The sequence below is a fragment of the Erinaceus europaeus genome, chromosome X (assembly GCF_950295315.1).
Source record: "Erinaceus europaeus chromosome X, mEriEur2.1, whole genome shotgun sequence".
NCBI classification, from domain to species: domain Eukaryota; kingdom Metazoa; phylum Chordata; class Mammalia; order Eulipotyphla; family Erinaceidae; genus Erinaceus; species Erinaceus europaeus.
In genome coordinates this window covers 29,095,006-29,115,065 of record NC_080185.1, presented here as the reverse complement: position 1 = coordinate 29,115,065, position 20,060 = coordinate 29,095,006, and the positions used below count along the sequence as shown (strand labels likewise).

Genomic DNA, 20,060 nt, shown 5'->3' with positions numbered 1-20,060 from the left:
CATCTTTGTACCCCATGTCACCTATCCCCACCTGTTTCCATTTACTGAAAAGTCGTTTATTTTTAATTAACCTTTTTATTTTATTTGGAACTGAGGCAGAGAGAAATTGGGAGGGAAGGCTAGATAGGGAGGGAGGGAAAAGGAGGTAGGAGAGGAAGGAGGGAAAGAGAGAGAACAGCTGCAGCACTGTTCCACCACACGTGAAACTTCCTTCCTGCAGGTGGGGACCAGGGACTTGAACCCGGGTCCTTGCATGCTGTAATGTGCGCTCACTCCTTTCCCCCTTTCTTCTGGCTTAGCACAATACTTGTCCTAGAGAGCTTCTCCTCACTTCTTCCTCCTTCACTTCCCCCTCCCTCATCTCAAATATTTAAGTTATTTTGACTCAAATCGCGTGGTGCATTTAGCTCATGCTCTAAACCAGCGATGCTGCGACAGTTTCTAAAAGTTAACTGGATCAACGAAGGCTCAATAGAAAGTGTCCAAGGAGTCCAACTCTCTTACCTTTTGCTCCGCTGAGCTGGAATGTGTATCATGAGATATTGCAGGTGATGATTTTTTGTCCACAGTCTTTAAAGATTTTTCAGAAAGGTGGATTGTTCCTAAAAGTACATGAAAGAGAAGCCATGTAATTTAAAAATAACATCTCAGAAGCATACTCCATCATTCACAAAGATCCGCTTGTCTCTGTTGCTCTCCGGTGTCGCCAGGGTCAGGGATCAAACCTAGGGCCTCCTGCATGCCCAGTACATGTTCTACAACAGAGTCACCTCCCTGGCTCCTCTCTATTCGCTTCTGATAACTACATAAACTCAGGAGACCACTGGGACGACGACGACGATACGCGTCTTTATTACCTCCGTGCAATTTTTCTGTTCCTTATCGTTTATCTACCTGATATCCTCTAAACAACTCCTGATCTGTTGTTACTCTCAGTTAGTTTATAGTTTAGTGTTTGTTGTAAATAGATCTGTAGGATATACTTCCATTTTTGGTCTGGTTTCCTTAGTTAAAACATTTTTTAATTTGTTTCTAAATATTTATTTATTTATTCCCTTTTGTTGCCCTTGTTGTTTTTTTGTTGTAGTCATTCTTGTTGTCGTTGTCGGATAGAACAGAGAGAAATGGAGAGAAGAGGGAAGACAGAGAGGGGGAGATAAAGAGAGACACTTGCAGACCTGCTTCACCGATTGTGAAGCGACTCCCTGGCAGGTGGGGAGCCGGGGGATTGAACCGGGATCCTTACGCTTATCCTTTTGCTTTGTGCCACCTGCGCTTAACCTGCTGCGCTACCGCCCGACTGCCTCCTTCTCTCTATCTAAAATAAATGTCAGCTTAGAGTAGTGAGGCCCTGGTGATGACCAAGAACAAGCAAACAAACAGGAGGAAGAGACCACAGATCTTTGAAAAAATATTTTCTTAAAAGAAATAATTTTGAGAGAGAGAGAGAGAGAGAGAGAGAGAGAGAAGAGGGGGCAGAGATACAGCTCTGGCTTATGATGGTTCTGGGGATTGAACCTTGGATCTTGAAGTCTCAGGCATGAGTGTCTTTTGTGTATCTGCAACCTTCAGAGAACTCCAGTCATTTCCAATGGAAGGACGGGGTCACAGAACCCCGGTGGTGGGAAAGAAGCAGAATTATGCCCGTTATCTTTTGTGTTATATATATATATATTTTTTTTAATTTTTTTATATTTATTTTATTCATTTATTCCCTTTTGTTGCCCTTGTTGTTTTATTGTTGTAGTTATTATTGCTGTTGTCGTTGTTGGATAGGACAGAGAGAAATGGAGAGAGGAGGGGAAGACAGAGAGGAGGAGAGAAAGATAGACACCTGCAGACCTGCTTCACCGCCTGTGAAGCGACTCCCCTTCAGGTGGGGAGCCGGGGTTCAAACCGGGATCCTTATGCCGGTCTTTGTGCTTCGCGCCACCTGCGCTTAACCCGCTGCGCTACAGCCCGACTCCCTTGTGTTATATTTTGTGGATCATTATTCCTTCACTGAAAACAGGATAATTAATTAATAATTAATAATTACTGAGAGAAATCGTGGCAGCAGAAGATGAAGAAATTTCCTTGGGAAATTTCTCTGTCCCGGTAGCTCAAATCAAAGCATGGGTCTCTGTCAAATAGGCAGCCATAGCAGGGACTCGAAACTTCTCATGCTTTGACGATTCCAACGGGTCTATTCACTCAGAAATAACTTAAAACCACAGACTACTGTGGTCAGGAGCTAGGTCATGCTGTACAGCATGCACCTTACCATGCATATGGCCCTGGGTTCAAGCTGTGGAACCACATGACAACAGCAAGGATGGCAACAGGGGAGCTCTGTGGATGGTGCTGTAGAGGGCCCCACCTCTTTCTTCCCCACCCTCTTCTCAATAATGAAAAACAAAAATCAGCCCAGGGTGGCTGCTTAGTGGTGATAGTGCGTATGTGTGAGGTCTCGGTATGACAAAACATGTGTGAGCCCTTTGGGACAAAAACGGATGAAACTAGAAGTGATTCTGTTCATTTGTCTCAAACTTTTCCCATTTTTAAAAAAATTTTTGATTAGTTACGAGTGACAAGATTTTAATATTACGGAGTATAGTTCCACACCACAGCCATCACCGAAGTTCTGTCTTCCCACCCTCCCAGGAGGTGACTATGTTTAGTGAAGTAAGTAAAGAGATAAAAGACAAGTGCTGGATGGTTTCACTCTTATGCGGAACCTAGGATATTAATATACATGGATTTGAAAAAAACACAAATAAAATACAGAAACTGTCTCTAAGACTTTGGCAGAACTATGGTGGTTATTGTTGGGATGATGGGGGCACAGTCCTTTGGTGGTGGTGTAGTGTGGTACTATAGCCTGTAATCTTACCATCTTGAAAACCAGTATGAATCAGTAATGAAAAATGGCATGGAAAAATGGTAGTGTGGCCAGGAGATAGCTCAGATGCTAGACAGAACACACTTGCTTTATTATGTGTGATTTCCCAAGATAGAACCTGGGCACCAGATGGGGTCACCATAAGAGGAGGATAGGTTCCACAGATGGTAGAGTGGTGTCTCTCCTCTCTCTTGCTCTCAATTTGAGTTTTTCTTTTTTTAAAGTCAGCAAAAATGTGGGATAGTAAGATTTCCAATAAAAGTATTTTTATACCCTCCTGTACCAATATAATCAGATTTTATAATAAAGACGAAAGAGCTAAGGCTAGAAAAATGATATGACAAAGCTAAAATGATTTAACTGAATGGTGACAGAGCAGTTATGACTACTGGTCATTTCTTACCTTCGTTACTTGAAAAACGCCGTGCTCTGCTATGAAAGAGGTCTTTCTGCATGTTTAAGAGAAAAACATCCATTAGTAATAAAGCTTCTACAAGAGACTTCTGCTGTCTAGAGCAATCAAGTCCACTCAGTCTCTCTTCCTTACCCTCATCCCCTCGTCTTCTCCTAAAATCTGGTCTTGTTGTGAATACAGATTATCAGCCTCTTCTGGAATCTCTCACAGGGCCCTAAACTGCCTGGTTCAAAGTGAAGCTTACGCTGTTCCCCCACACTCCCATCTTTCCCAAGTTTCTCCTCCTCTGGCTTTCATATTTTGCTTAATGGCATGATTATCTGGCCAGGGTTCTATTCGAGAGAGCTGGAGTCCCGTTTATTTCATGTAAGGCCAAATGTTTCACTATGTCTATTCATCTGGAAATTTCTCACTCACATTTCAAGACCTAATTCAAGTAAGCCTGCCTTTATTAAAGTCATTTAGACTTCTCTAGGTGGGACCAGTCTCTAACCCTTCTGGTGCTTCCCCTGCGTTCTGTACACATCAAACACTCCTGACACTTTCTGTTAAGGCTTTTTGTTGCTGTGTGCCTGATTCCTGCATGGTATGCCCTCAAGACCTATAATTATCTTTTCCATCTTTGTACCCCATGTCACCTATCCCCACCTGTTTCCATTTACTGAAAAGTCGTTTATTTTTAATTAACCTTTTTATTTTATTTGGAACTGAGGCAGAGAGAAATTGGGAGGGAAGGCTAGATAGGGAGGGAGGGAAAAGGAGGTAGGAGAGGAAGGAGGGAAAGAGAGAGAACAGCTGCAGCACTGTTCCACCACACGTGAAACTTCCTTCCTGCAGGTGGGGACCAGGGACTTGAACCCGGGTCCTTGCATGCTGTAATGTGCGCTCACTCCTTTCCCCCTTTCTTCTGGCTTAGCACAATACTTGTCCTAGAGAGCTTCTCCTCACTTCTTCCTCCCTCATCTCAAATATTTAAGTTATTTTGACTCAAATCGCGTGGTGCATTTAGCTCATGCTCTAAACCAGCGATGCTGCGACAGTTTCTAAAAGTTAACTGGATCAACGAAGGATCAATAGAAAGTGTCCAAGGAGTCCAACTCTCTTACCTTTTGCTCCGCTGAGCTGGAATGTGTATCATGAGATATTGCAGGTGATGATTTTTTGTCCACAGTCTTTAAAGATTTTTCAGAAAGGTGGATTGTTCCTAAAAGTACATGAAAGAGAAGCCATGTAATTTAAAAATAACATCTCAGAAGCATACTCCATCATTCACAAAGATCCGCTTGTCTCTGTTGCTCTCCGGTGTCGCCAGGGTCAGGGATCAAACCTAGGGCCTCCTGCATGCCCAGTACATGTTCTACAACAGAGTCACCTCCCTGGCTCCTCTCTATTCGCTTCTGATAACTACATAAACTCAGGAGACCACTGGGACGACGACGACGATACGCGTCTTTATTACCTCCGTGCAATTTTTCTGTTCCTTATCGTTTATCTACCTGATATCCTCTAAACAACTCCTGATCTGTTGTTACTCTTAGTTAGTTTATAGTTTAGTGTTTGTTGTAAATAGATCTGTAGGATATACTTCCATTTTTGGTCTGGTTTCCTTAGTTGATAATTTTTTATTTGTTTTTAATATTTATTTATTCCGTTTTGTTGTCCTTGTTTTTTTGTTGTAGTTATTTTTATTGTTGTTATTTCCATCGTCATTGTTGGATAGGACAGAAAGAAATGGAGAGAGGAGCATGTTATGCATGTAGAAACTATTGTATTTACTGTTGAATGTAAAACATTAATTCCCCAATAAATAAATTTAAAAAATAACCACAATAAGGCTACAATAAGAAGGGCAACAAAAGGTGGAAAAATGGCCTCCAGGAGCAGTGGATTCATGGTGCAGGCACAGAGCCCCAGAAATAACCCTGGAGGCTAATAAATAAATAAATAAAATAAGTAAAATAAAAAAAAGAAGATAGACTGACACCTGCAGACCTGCTTCAACGCCTGTGAAGTGACTCCCTGGCAGGTGGGGAGCTGAGGGCTCGAACCAAGATTCTTACACCAGTCCTTGTGCTTTGCGCCACCTGTGCTAAACCTGCTGCGCTACCGCCCTGACTCCGGACTTCATCATTTCTACCTGCTGAGTGGTAGTCCGATACTACTCAGTGGTATAAATGAAGTCATCTCATTTGCCTTATTTTGGATGGACCTTAAAGAGAAATCATGTTAAGTGAGATAAGTCATAGGATAAATACTGAATGTTCTTACCTATAGGCAGAACTTAAGAAATAAGGAGAGAGAGGGAAAACACAAAATTTGACTGGGTGGGGTGTATTGCACCAAGTCAAAGGACTCTGGAGAAGGAGGGGAGGGAGGGGGTGTAGGGAGTCTTGCAGTCCTGTTGCATGATGATGGAAAAGGTCCTAAGTTGTGAGTGAGAGTGCTCTGCAGAGAACTTCCATGGGGAGATGAGAAATTATATCCTGTGTGTCAACAAACCCTTATTCCCCCTGAATACAATTTTAAAATAAAAAATTAAAAACATTATGCTGTCTCCCCAACACTCATTTTAATATTTCTAATCATAGTAATTTTTACTTTTCTGTCCATGAGGTAACTTGACATCATCAGAGATGGTATTCAACTTTTTGATGTTGACAGATGAACTATGAGAAACACAAAAGACATTTAGCTTTAACAGAAAACATGACAAAGTTATCCAAGATTGATTCTACTTTTATCCTTTGATATCCAATAGGAAGGAGGAGGGCCATATGCTAATCTCCATGTGGGGTTCTGGAGAGGAATTGGAGAAGTTAGGTGGTACTTCTTAACGGAAGGTGAGTGATTCTGTCCCTGCAAGGGATGTTTGGGGATGTCTGGAGACATTTTGGGTCATTACAAATGGAGGGGTGGTTTGCTCTTGAGATCCACTATTAAACACCTTATGCTGCACAGGACACCCCCCCAAACAAGGAATTATCCAGCCCCAAATATCAGCAATGCTGAGGCTGAGCAACCCCAGGGCAGAGATACGTAATGGAGAGACAGGGAAATCACTTCTGTATTATTTTCTATCACTTCTGTATTTTTTATTCTTTTTCCTTCCTAGTCTTTATTTTCCTCTCCATTTTATTTTTGAAGGAAGAAAGGAAGAGAGAAAGAGAACCAGTGCATTACCCCAACACATGTGGGGATCGAACTCAGGACATCAAGGTCAAGAGCACAACACTTAGTCTACAATGTCACTTCTTGGGCTGTGCCTATTTATTCTCAATGAATTTGTCTTTTTTTTTTTTTGATAGTTAAATTTATTTATTTATTTATTTATTTATTTTTATTTAAGAAAGGATTAATTAACAAAACCATAGGGTAGGAGGGGTACAACTCCACACAATTCCCACCACCCAATCTCCATATCTCACCCCCTCCCCTGATAGCTTTCCCACTCTCTATCCCTCTGGGAGCATGGACCCAGGGTCATTGTGGGTTTTAGAAGGTAGAAGGTCTGGCTTCTGTAATTTCTTCCCTGCTGAACATGGGCGTTGACTGGTCGGTCCATACTCCCAGTCTGCCTCTCTCTTTCCCTAGTAGGGTGGGTCTCTGGGGAAGCAGAGCTCCAGGACACATTGGTGGGGTCTTCAGTCCAGGGAAGCCTGGCCAGCATCCTGATGACATCTGGAACTTGGTGACTGAAATGGAGTTAACATACAAAGCCAAACAAATTGTTGAGCAATCATGGACCCAAAGCTTGGAATAGTGGAGAGGAAGTGTTAGGGGGATACTCACTGCAAACTCTAGTGTACTTCTGCTTTCAGGTATATATTTTGCACTAGTTTATGGATACGTGTGAACATATGCTCTCTCTCACACATTTTTAAAACATCATTTTCTTTTCCCTGATAGCTATTTCTCTATTTTGCATGTTCTGACTTTTAACTGGGTCCTCCAGTGATTTCATCTGTTTTTCCCCATTATTTCAAGTTCCATTTCACTCACTGTCTTTCTCTCGTCCCACTTGCATGCATTCTTCCTCCATCCTTCCTCTTTCTCCCTCCCTTTTCTTTTTTCTTTTCCTTGCCTTGCCTTTTCTTTTCCCTTTCTTTCTTCCTTCCTTCCTTCCTTCCTTCCTTCCTTCATTTCTCTCTTTCTTTCTTTCTTCCTTTCTTTCTTTCTTTCTTTCTTTCTTTCTTTCTTTCTTTCTTTCTTTCTTTCTTTCTTTCTTTCTTTCTTTCTTTCTTTCTCTTCCTTTCTTTTTTTTTTACCAGAGCACTGTTCAGCTCTGGCTTATGGTGGTGCGGGGGACTTTGGAGCCTCAGGCATGTGAGTCTGTTTGCATAACCATTATGCTATCTACCCTCCACCCTCTCCCTCTCTCTTTTAAAAATATTTATATATTTATTTATTTTGGATAGAGACAGAAACTGAGAGGGAAGGGGGGAGAACAAGAAGGGAAGAGAAACACCTGCAGGGACACAGGATTTGAACCTGGGTCCCTGCACATGGTAACATGTGCTATTATCAGGTACTCCAACACCTGGTCCCTTCTTCCTTCCTGTTTTCCCCCTTACAATTCTTTTATCTTCTTCTTCCATCCTTCCTCCTCTGCTGTTATTCTTATTTTTTCTTTTTTACTGGATACTGCTTTTAGACATTTTTTTCTTTTAGTCTTTTGTTCTAGCTCTTTGTATCAAATGCAGTCATTTGTGTTGGTTTATGTCTTTTTAAATCATTTTTTATTTTAAATAATATATATATATATATATATATATATATTGAGGGGCCAGGTGGTGGTACACCTGGTTGAGCGCACATTACAGTGCACAAGAACCCAGGTTTGAGCCTCTGGTTCCCACCTCAAGGGGGAAAGCTGCATGAGTGGTGAAGCAGGGCTGCAGGTGTCTCTCTCTATATATATATCCCTCTCTATCTCCCCTTACCTCTCAATTTCCAGCTGTCTCTATCCAATAAATAAATAAAGATAATAAAAAGTTAATATATATATATTTTTTCAGGGATACAACCTAGGGCCTCTTGCATGCAAGTTCTCTGCACAAATGCTGTTATTTCTTCAGTCCTCTATCTCTGTTTAATGTTTTTCATTTATTTGAGAAGATAGAGAGAAATGGAGACAGGAAGGGGAGAGAGCAGGAGAGGGTGAGAGGAGAGACACCTGCAGCCTTGTTTAACTGCTTGTGAGGCTTACCTGCAGGTAGGGACCTAGGGCTTGAACCCTGGTCCTTGTGCAAGGTAACGTGTGCTCTCAACCAGGTGTGCAACTCTCTCTCTCTCTCTCTACCTCTATGCCTCTCCTTTAAACATGTCATTCACATTATTTTTATTCTGATACTTTCCTAGTCTCATCCTTGTTAAATTTTTTTATGTTCCCCTTCTCTTCTGCCCACATCTACCTTCATTATCTGTATGTGTGGCTCTTTCTTACTCCACTACCTACATGTCTGTCGACATAGCTAGCCTTCTATTTTTTACTGCATTAAAAAAGAAAAAAAAAAACAATGCCCGGAAGATGGCGGACTGAGAAGCTGCTAGTGGCTGAGCTCTGACCACATCTCCCGGAAACGGTAGAATTTTCTGCCTTTAGCAGGCCAGCCAATAAGGTGTCCTAGCGGTGACACCAAGGAGGTGACTATAACTTAATTTGGGTTAAGAATTAGAGTAGGGAAAAAAAGGGAAAAAAATTTTTTTCTTCCTTTTAATTTTCAGGCATACCTCCTTCCCGCCCCCCCCCCATAACCAGTCCCTGGGGACCAGCTCCTAGCAGGATCCCCCACACCACTAAACAGTGTGCTTTTTTGAATTCACTGATACACATTTGGGAATTTCCTTTCACTGCTCTTTAATTACAGCTCTTTTTCTTATCTTTTCCCTTTTCTCTCTCTTGTCTCTCTCTCTCTCTTTTTTTTTAATCTTGTCATACACTTCTTCCTTCCTCTTTGCCTTTCTGAATTTGTGAATTATTTTGGGGAAGAAATCTGACTCAGAGTGGACTCTCTATGTGTGTATCTCTGCTCTAGTTCCCTTTCCCCTCTTGTTACCGCTAGAATATACAGTGGATACAGTGGATCTTGTTACCCCTAGAATATACAGTGGATAGTAGATTTGCATAACTGTCTATTCTTGCTATCCTTTCTTTCTTTTCTCTTTATTCACTGGGATTTGGTTACTATTTTTTCACGGACTGGAGAAATTGTTTGGCTAACTGGTAACAATTAAACTACTTCAATACTTGCTTCAGTTACTACTGTAATTCCTGAGGTTGGTGAGTGCAATTGTCATAAAGGTATTTAGTACAGTGTTACTTGTACTCAAGACACAACAACTGAGGAACAACAGAGCATAAAAAAAAGAAACACATAAATCAAAAAAATGGGTAGATCAAAAACAAATAAAACTGCTACTCCAATGAATGAAGACAAGAGCCCAGAAGAAACTACAAATCATCCAGAAGTAACCATAGATAAGAAAAGTATGCAAGCAATAATAAACTTATTAATCACAGAAATGAAAACAACATTGGAGGAAAGGAATGGCAGTATTAGGGAAACAACAGTTGAGACCCCCAAGGAAAATACTGATTATCTTGAGGCAATTAGATAACTGAAAGCTGAAATAGCTGTAATGAAGAAGCTGAGTCAAGGGGAAGCAGACTAACAGAAGCAGAAAACAGAATTAGTCAGACAGAGGATGAGTTAGAAAAAATGAAGAAAGAGGTGAAAGAGCTTAAAAAGAGATTGAGAGACACGGAAAACAACAACAGAGACATATGGGATGATCTCAAAAGAAGTAACATTCGTATAATTGGCCTGCCAGAGGAAGAAAGAGAGGAAGGGGAAGCAAACATTCTAGAGGAAATAATAGAAGAAAACTTCCCAGACCTGAATAACAGAAAGGACACCAAGATTCAAGAGGCCCAGAGAGTACCAAACAGAATCAACCCAGACCTGAAGACACCAAGACACATCATAGTCACAATGAGAAGAAGTAAGGATAAAGAAAGGATCCTAAAGGCTGCAAGAGAGAAACAAAAAGTCACATACAAGGGAAAACCCATAAGATTATCTGCAGACTTCTCCACTCAAACTCTAAAAGCCAGAAGGGAGTGGCAAGATATCTATGGAGCCCTGAATGAAAAAGGGTTTCCACCAAGAATAATATATCCTGCTAGACTTTCATTCAAACTAGATGGAGGGATCAAAACCTTCTTAGACAAACAACAGTTAAAGGAGGCAACCATCACCAAGCCGGCCCTGAAAGAGGTTCTAAAAGACCTCTTATAAACAAGAACATCACTGTAATACTTGCAATATATCAGAGCAAACAAAAAAATTCTTTTTAACAACGGCACTACAATACATTAAATCCATAATATCAACAAACATCAATGGCTTAAACTCACCCATCAAAAGGCACAGGGTGGTGGGATGGATCAGAAAACATAACCCAACCATATGCTGCTTGCAAGAATCCCATCTGTCACAACAAGATAAACACAGACTTAAAGTGAAAGGATGGAAAACTATCATACAGGCTAACGGACCACAAAAAGGGCAGGAACAGCCATTCTCATCTCAGACACGATAGATTTTAAATTAAATAAAGTAATAAAAGATAGGCAAGGACATTACATAATGATTAGAGGATCAATCAGCCAAGAAGACTTAACAATTATTAACATCTATGCACCCAATGAGGGACCATCTAAATACATTAAGCACCTACTGAAAGAATTTCAAAAATACATCAATAGTAATACAATAATAGTGGGAGACTTCAATACCCCACTCTCACACTTAGAAAGATCAACAAAGCAGAGAACCAATAAAGATACAAGAGAATTGAATGAAGAGATTGACAGACTAGACCTCTTGGACATTTTCAGACTCCTCCACCCCAAAAAACTGGAATACACCTTCTTTTAAAATCCACATAACACATACTCAAGGATAGACCACATGTTAGGCCACAAAGACAGGATCAGTAAATTCAAGAGCATTGAAATCATCCCAAGTATCTTCTCAGACCACAGTGGAGTAAAACTAACATTTAACAACAAACAGAAAATTATTAAAAGTCACAGAATTTGGAAACTAAACAACATACTCCTTAAGAACCACTGGGTCAGAGAGTCACTCAAGCAGGAAATTCAAGTGTTCCTGGAAACAAATGAAAATGAAGATACAACCTATCAAAATATTTGGGACACAGCTAAAGCAGTACTGAGAGGGAAACTTATAGCCATACAGTCACATATTAAACACCAAGAAGAAGCTCAAATGAACGACCTTACTGCACACCTCAAGGACTTAGAGGAAGAGGAACAAAGGAACCCTAAAGCAACCAGAAGGACAGAAATCACTAAAGTTCAAGCAGAAATAAACAACATCGAAAATAAAAGAACCATACAAAAGATAAATGAAGCCAAATGTTGGTTCTTTGAAAGATTAAACAAAATTGACAACCCCCTAGCCAGACTCACCAAACAAAAAAGAGAGAAGACTCAAATTAATAGAATTGTAAACGATGGAAGAGATATCCTTATCTTTCCCTTTCTTTTTCCTTTGCTTTGCTTTCCTTTCCCTTCCTTTTTCCTTTCCTTCCCTCTCCTTTCCTTTCCTCTCTTTGCCCCTTTCCTCACCTTTCACCTTCCTCTCCTCTCCTCTCCTCTCCTCTCCTCTCCTCTCCTCTCCTCTCCTCTCCTCTCCTCTCCTCTCCTCTCCTTTTCCCTTTTTAATTTTCTTTTCCTTTCCTTCCATTTCCTTTTTTGTTGGTGGTTGGGCTTATTACTATGTGTGTTTAGCCAGGTAAACCACTGACAGACCCTGGTTATTTTCATTCTTAACTCTTCCTTCTCACTCCTCAATTACTTCTTTTTCCCCTAGCCCTTCCTTCCTTCTCTTTCAAGCCATGCCTCCCTTCCTTTCTTATTCTCTATATTTTTGTCCCGTCATCTTTAAAAATGCTCGTCTAATACATAACTATCTAGTACCTACTAATTCTTTTATGATCTATTTTTAATTGACTTTTTTCTCTTTCTCCCTGTCAACCCCAGTGTACTTCATTTTCTGACTAGCTCGCCTCTCCTTTAAACACCTTTCATTCACATTATTTTTGTTTTAATACTTTCCTAGCCTTATCCCTTGCTAAATTCCTTATTTCTCCCTTTTCCTCTGCCCACACATCTACCTTCATTATCTATATGTCTGGCTCCTTCTCACTTTTTGTATTCTCCCCCTCTGAATTTGTCTTTGTTTATGAGCTTCTACTTTTTTCTTTCCTTTCATCAGCCCACTGACTTGTCCATTTTAAATGTTACTTTTAGTTTTCAATGTCTTGTTCACTTCCATACTTTTTCTCTCTGCTGTATGACTTTGTCATTTCCTTCCTCCCTCCTTTATTCCTTTCCTTTTTGTATCCTACCTCCTCACCTCTTTCCTCTCTGTGTTATTCTGCCCCATTCCCTTTCTTCTTTTCACTTTTCTCTCCTTAAACTTTTTTACTAATTATTTTAAAATGTCCCTCATTTCCTTATCTTCCTATCCTACTATCACCTTAAAAAATGAAACTGGGAGGGGCCGCCGCGCCCATCCCGATGGCTGGAGGCGTCTGAGGGGCCAACAGAGGCAGCGGCACGGGAGTGGACGGTGCGAGCGAGGGAGTGGAGCAGCCGCCGTGGGATTGGGAGCGGAATGTGCCTCGCCGGCCACCTGCTCCAACCTGCCTGCAGCGTCCGCCGAGTGGTCTATCACGGCCCTCCTAGATCGGCGGCTGAGGCGGCAGTGCAGGCACGCCAGGCCAGGACGTGGCGCCCAGGAATACCAAAGGAGACCACCCAGACCGAAACAAGACAGGACTAGAATGACCACAGGAACCCAGTAAATCACCCGTGAGTACAAACACGTGTGGCTGGTGACAGAGAGGAGAGAGGGGCCTAAGGAGAGATTAAGTGACTGCTAACAGTTCAACAGTTTATCAGTGGAGACACCACCTCCAGTCTGCTCCACAACAAGGGGACAGCTGAAGGGAGGAAAAGACTCCCTAGAGACTCACCAAGTGCAACTCTGAGTCTCCATTGCTACTGCCCTCAGAATCTGGAGCAGCGACAGGGAGGGACACCAGGGGACAGAGATCTAACCGGGAAACTCAGGAGAAGACCTATAACTCCGTGGCATAGCTGAGGGGCTGTGAAAGTCTCTTTGCATAACCACTGGATTATCTCTGCCACACCCTGCTTTATCTCTTGGTCAGGAGTCAGTGATTAAGCTAAGAAGCCTATTGATAGTTTAAAAGCCCTCAGGCTCCCATAGCCTACAGGGAAGAAAAAAAAAGAGGCTTTTACACCACTGAGCTCCAACTCAGGGATTAAAAAAACTGTTAACTTCCACCACGGTAAACCCTTTAATTAAATTACTTAGACACAATTCAATCCAGGCAATAGTGATCAATAATTTGAAAAGTACTAATAAAGGGAACTCATAACATAATATATAAAATGGTTAAAACAACAAGAAAAAATATTGGAGACTCGAACCAGGACAAGAGTCCAGCTAAAAGTCCTCCAGAGGGTGAAGCACAAAACAACGAGTTCAACATCCAAACATTAGCTAAGGAAATAATAACAGGAGTGAGTAAAGAATTTGAAAAAATTATAATCAGAAATGCAGGAACAACAAATGAGAATATGGAAGAAAATTCTAATAATCTCATGGTTATTAGAGAGCTGAAAGCTGAAATCGCTGAGCTAAGAAGGCAACTAGCTGAACAAGCTAAAACAGTATCAGGGCAGGGCAACAAAATAGATGAACTCCAGAAAGCAGAAGAGGGCAGAGAGAATAGAATCTATGAGGCTGAAGACAGAATTAGCAAGATTGAGGATGAATTAGAGACAACTAAAGAAGAAGTAAGAGATCTCAAAAAGAGATTAAGAGATGCTGAAAACAACAACAGAGTCCTATGGGATGACTTCAAAAGAAACAATATACGCATTATTGGCTTACCAGAGGAAGAAAGAGAAGGAGAGGAAGAAAGCATTCTCAAGGCCATAATAGCTGAAAATTTCTCTAGTCTAGACAACACCAAAGACATAAAGATTCAAGAAGCCCAGAGGGTCCCAAACAGAATTAACCCAGACCTAAAGACACCAAGACATGTCATACTTAGAATGGAAAGGAATAAGGATAAAGAAAGGATCCTCAAGGCTGCAAGAGAAAAACAAAGAGTCACCTACAAAGGAAAACCCATAAGATTAGCAGCAGACTTCTCCATACAAACACTACAGGCCAGAAGAGAATGGCAAGATATCTATCGAGTGCTCAATGAGAAAGGCTTTCAGCCAAGAATACTATATCCTGCTAGACTGTCATTCAGACTAGAGGGAGGCATCAAAACCTTCTCAGACAAGCAACAGTTGAAGGAATCAACTATCACCAAGCCTGCCCTGAAAGAAGTTCTGAAAGGTCTCCTATAAACAACCAGACCACCAAAAATAGGACATATATCAAAACACTCTAAAACTCTACAAGAATGGCGTTAAAATATCTTCAATCTTTGATATCAATAAATGTCAGTGGCCTGACATTTATTCACCTATTAAAAGATAGGAAGATGGATCAGAAAACACAACCCAACAATATGTTGTCTACAGGAAACTCACCTAACTCAGCAAGACAAACACAGACTTAAAGTGAAAGGATGGAAAACTATCATACAATCCAATGGCCCACAAAAAAGAGCAGGAACAGCTATTCTCATATCTGACATGATAGACTTTAAAATAGATAAGATTAAAAAAGATAGGAATGGACACTACTTAATGCTCAGAGGATCAGTCAATCAAGAGGACTTAACAATTATTAATATCTATGCACCCAATGAGAAGCCATCTAAATACATCAAACTTCTACTGAAAGAGCTACAGCAATATATTAACAGTAACACAATCATAGTAGGGGACTTCAACACCCCACTATCTCAACTTGACAGATCATCCAGGAAGAAAATCAGTAAAGACATAAGGGAGCTAAATGAAGAGATAGATAAACTAGAACTATTGGACATTTTCAGAGTCATTCATCCCAAGAAACTGGAATACACATTTTACTCAAATCCACATGGATCATTCTCAAGGATAGACCATATGTTAGGCCACAAAGACAGCATCAGCCAATTCAAGAGCACTGAAATCATCCCAAGCATCTTCTCAGACCACAGTGGAATTAAACTAACACTTAACAATCAACAAAAGATTAGTAACAGTCCCAAAATGTGGAAGCTCAACAGTACTCTTCTTAACAACTTCTGGGTCAAAGAGGAAATCAAGGAAGAAATCAAAATGTTTCGAGAGTTCAATGAAAATGAAGACACAAGCTATCAAAATATTTGGGACACAGCTAAAGCAGTCCTAAGAGGGAAGTTCATAGCTATACAAGCACACATTAGGAAACAAGAAAAGGCACAAATAAACAGCCTGACTGCACATCTTAAAGACCTAGAAGAAGAACAACAAAGGAATCCTAAAGCAACCAGAAGGACAGAAATCACTAAAGTTAGGGCAGAAATAAATAACATTGAGAATAAGAAAACCATACAAAAGATCAATGAAAGTAAATGTTGGTTCTTCGAAAGAGTAAACAAAATCGACAAGCCTATAGCCAGACTCACAAAACAAAAAAGGGAGAAGACCCAAATAAATCAGATAGTAAATGAAAGAGGAGATATCACAACAGACACCGCAGAAATTCAACATATCATGAGAGGCTTCTATGAACAAGTATATGCCACCAAGCTAGAGAACCTGGAAGAAATGAATGATTTCCTAGATACCTACCAACTTCCAAAACTAAGTAAAGAGGAAGTGGATAACATGAACAGGCCCATCACAGCTAATGAAATTGAAACAGTTATCAAAAATCTCCCCAAAAATAAAAGTCCTGGACCAGATGGTTTTACAAATGAATTCTACAAAACTTTCAAAGAAGAACTAATACCTCTACTTTTAAAAGTCTTCCAGAAGATTGAAGACACTGGAATACTCCCTGCCAGCTTCTATGAAGCCAACATCACCCTGATACCAAAAGCAGACAGGGACACAACCAAAAAAGAAAACTACAGACCAATATCTCTGATGAACATAGATGTGAAAATATTGAACAAAATTCTAGCCAACCGGATACAGCAGTATATCAAAAAGATTGTTCATTATGACCAAGTGGGGTTTATCCCAGGCATGCAAGGTTGGTTTAATATACGTAAATCAATCAATGTGATCCACCACATCAACAAAAGCAAGACAAAAACCACATGGTCATATCAATAGATGCAGAGAAAGCCTTTCACAAAATACAACATCCCTTTATGATCAAAACACTACAAAAAATGGGAATAGATGGAAAATTCCTGAAGATAGTGGAGTCTATATAGAGCAAACCTACAGCCAACATCATACTCAATGGTGAAAAACTGGAAGCATTTCCCCTCAGATCAGGTCCTAGACAGGGCTGCCCACTATCACCATTACTATTCAACATAGTGTTGGAAGTTCTTGCCATAGCAATCAGGCAGGAGCAAGGAATTAAAGGCATACAGATTGGAAGAGAAGAAGTGAAACTCTCCTTATTTGCAGATGACATGATAGTATACATGGAAAAACCTAAGGAATCCAGCAAGAAGCTTTTGGAAATCATCAGGCAATAAAGTAATGTGTCAGGCTATAAAATTAACATTCAAAAGTCAGTTGCATTCCTCTATGCAAACACTAAGTTAGAAGAAATTGAAATCCAGAAATCAGTTCCTTTTTCTATAGCAACAAACACAATAAAATATCTAGGAGTAAACCTAACCAAAGAAGTGAAAGACTTATATACTGAAAATTATGAGTCACTACTCAAAGAAATTGAAAAAGACACAAAGAAATGGAAAGATATTCCATGTTCATGGGTTGGAAGAATTAACATCATCAAAATGAATATATTACCCAGAGCCATTTACAAATTTAATGCTATCCCCATCAAGATCCCAAGCACATTTTTTAGGAGAATAGAAAAAATGCTACAAATGTTTATCTGGAACCAGAAAAGACCTAGAATTGCCAAAACAATCTTGAGAAAAAAGAACAGAACCGGAGGCATCACACTCCCAGATCTCAAACTGTATTATAGGGCCATTGTCATCAAAACTGCTTGGTACTGGAACATGAACAGACACACTGACCAGTGGAATAGAATTGAGAGCCCAGAAATGAGGCCCCACACGTATGGACATCTAATCTTTGACAAAGGGGCCCAAACTATTACATGGGGAAAGCAGAGTCTCTTCAACAAATGGTGTTGGAAACAATGGGTTGAAACATGCAGAAGAATGAAACTGAATCACTGTATTTCACCAAATACAAAAGTAAATTCCAAGTGGATCAAGGACTTGGATGTTAGACCAGAAACTATCAAATACTTAGAGGAAAATATTGGCAGAACTTTTTTCCGCATAAATTTTACACCACGTGCTTAACCAGCTGTGCTACCGCACAACTCCCTCCGCATAAATTTTAAAGACATTTTCAATGAAACGAATCCAATTACAAGGAAGACTAAGGCAAGTATAAACCTATGGGACTACATCAAATTAAAAAGCTTCTTCACAGCAAAAGAAACCACTACCCAAACCAAGAGACCCCTCACAGAATGGGAGAAGATCTTTACATGCCATACATCAGATAAGAGTTTAATAACCAACATATATAAAGAGCTTGCCAGACTCAACAACAAGACAACAAATAACCCCATCCAAAAATGGGGGGAGGACTTGGACAGAATATTCACCACAGAAGAGATTCAAAAGGCCGAGAAACACACGAAAAAATGCTCCAAGTCTCTGATTGTCAGAGAAATGCAAATGAAGACAACAATGAGATATCACTTCACTCCTGTGAGAATGTCATACATCAGAAAAGGTATCAGCAGCAAATGCTGGAGAGGGTGTGGCGTCAAAGGAACCCTCCTGCACTGCTGGTGGGAATGTCAATTGGTCCAACCTCTGTGGAGAACAGTCTGGAGAACTCTCAGAAGGCTAGAAATGGACCTACCCTATGACCCTGCAATTCCCCTCCTGGGGATATATCCTAAGGAACCCAACACATCCATCCAAAAAGATCTGTGTACACATATGTTCTTGGCAGCACAATTTGTAATAGCCAAAACCTGGAAGCAACCCAGGTGTCCAACAACAGATGAGTGGCTGAGCAAGTTGTGGTATATATATACAATGGATTACTACTCAGCTGTAAAAAATGGTGATTTCACCGTTTTCAGCCGATCTTGGATGGACCTTGAAAAAATCATTTTGAGTGAAATAAGTCAGAAACTGAAGGATGAATATGGGATGATCTCACTCTCAGGCCGAAGTTGAAAAACAAGATTAGAAAAGAAAACACAAGTCAAACCTGAAATGGAATTGGCGTATTGCACCAAAGTAAAAGACTCTGGGGTGGGTGGGTGGGTGGGGAGAATACAGGTCCATGAAAGATGATGAATGACATAGTGGGGGTTGTATTGTTAAATGGGAATCTGGGGAATGTTATGCATATACAAACTATTGTATTTACTTCTTCTTCTAGCATTTGCCATTGTATTTACTGTTGAATGTAAAACATTAATTCCCCAATAAAGAAATAAATTATTTAAAAAAAAACAAGAGAAAAAGAAAAAAAAACTGGATCATCCCTTCAAGTTTTATTTTACATGTACCTTTCTTCCTACATACCTATCATTTTACTGTATTTTGTAGTGAATGAAAATTGTCTTCTCTTTTCCATCTGCATACAAATCTCTTCCTAACTACCTTTCTCTAGTCCTTTCTTCTACATCTCTATCTCTTCCTTTCTCTGTCTCTTGCTTGCCTCTCCTCCCTTCCTCCCTCCTTCCATTCTCTCTCTCTCCTCCCCCCCCCCGCCTACTTCCTTCTTTCTGCTTTTTCTGGATTATTTTTCTAACCTACTTGTAATATTTATTTTTTTAAATTAAAAATATTTATTGGATAGACATAGTCAGAAATTGAGAGGGAAGGGGGTCATAGAGAGGGAGAGAGAGACAGACAGACACCTGCAGCACTGCTTCACCACTTGTGAAGTTTTCCCCCTGCAGGTGGGGACCAGGGACTCGAACCTGGCTCCTTGCGCTTTGTAAGATGTGCGCTCAACCAGGTATGCCACCACCTGGCCCCCCTACTTGTAATATTTTAAAAGTCTGTCTAGCTACCTATTTGGGTATCAATCATCTAAATATCTTTATTTAAAGTTCTTAATGACTTCTTTTAAAATCTCTCTCCTTCCCTGCCCCCACCCTGGTTTTCTTACTGGCTTCTGTTTAAGACTCTCCCCTCTCCCTATTTCCACTACTCTCATTATGTCTGCCTCCATAGTTTTAACCTTGTCTGCCTCCTAAACATTTCAAATGACAGAGGCTGGGTGGTAGCACACCTGGTTGAGTGCACAAAATACAATGTGCAAGGCCTTGGGTTCGAGCCTGCAGGAGGAAAACTTTGTGAGTGGTGAAGCAGTATTGCAGGTATCTCTGTCTCCCTCTCTATCTCCTCCTACCATCTCAATTTCTAGCTGTCTCTGTCAATTAAATAAAGACAATTAAAAAAAAACATTTCACATGTGTTTTCCCCCTCCCTTCCTTGTTTAAGGCTCCAGTCTCTGTCTCAGTCCCTTCTGCTCTACCACTGTTTTCTTTACCTGTGTCTGCATGTATA

The 20,060-nt window shown here is 40.4% G+C and overlaps 1 protein-coding gene across 1 annotated transcript in view; it reads right to left on the bottom strand.

Moving 5' to 3' along the window:
• LOC132535737 (fibrous sheath-interacting protein 2-like) overlaps window positions 1–20,060 on the bottom strand; it is an 81,279-nt gene that overhangs the window by 52,099 nt on the left and 9,120 nt on the right. Inside the window, exons 7-9 of the mRNA XM_060182639.1 lie at window positions 4,403–4,500; window positions 3,285–3,330; window positions 505–602 (exon numbers count right to left, since the gene is read on the bottom strand). Coding sequence (XP_060038622.1) covers window positions 505–602; window positions 3,285–3,330; window positions 4,403–4,500 — 242 coding nt within the window. The remainder of the gene's footprint in view (window positions 1–504; window positions 603–3,284; window positions 3,331–4,402; window positions 4,501–20,060) is intronic.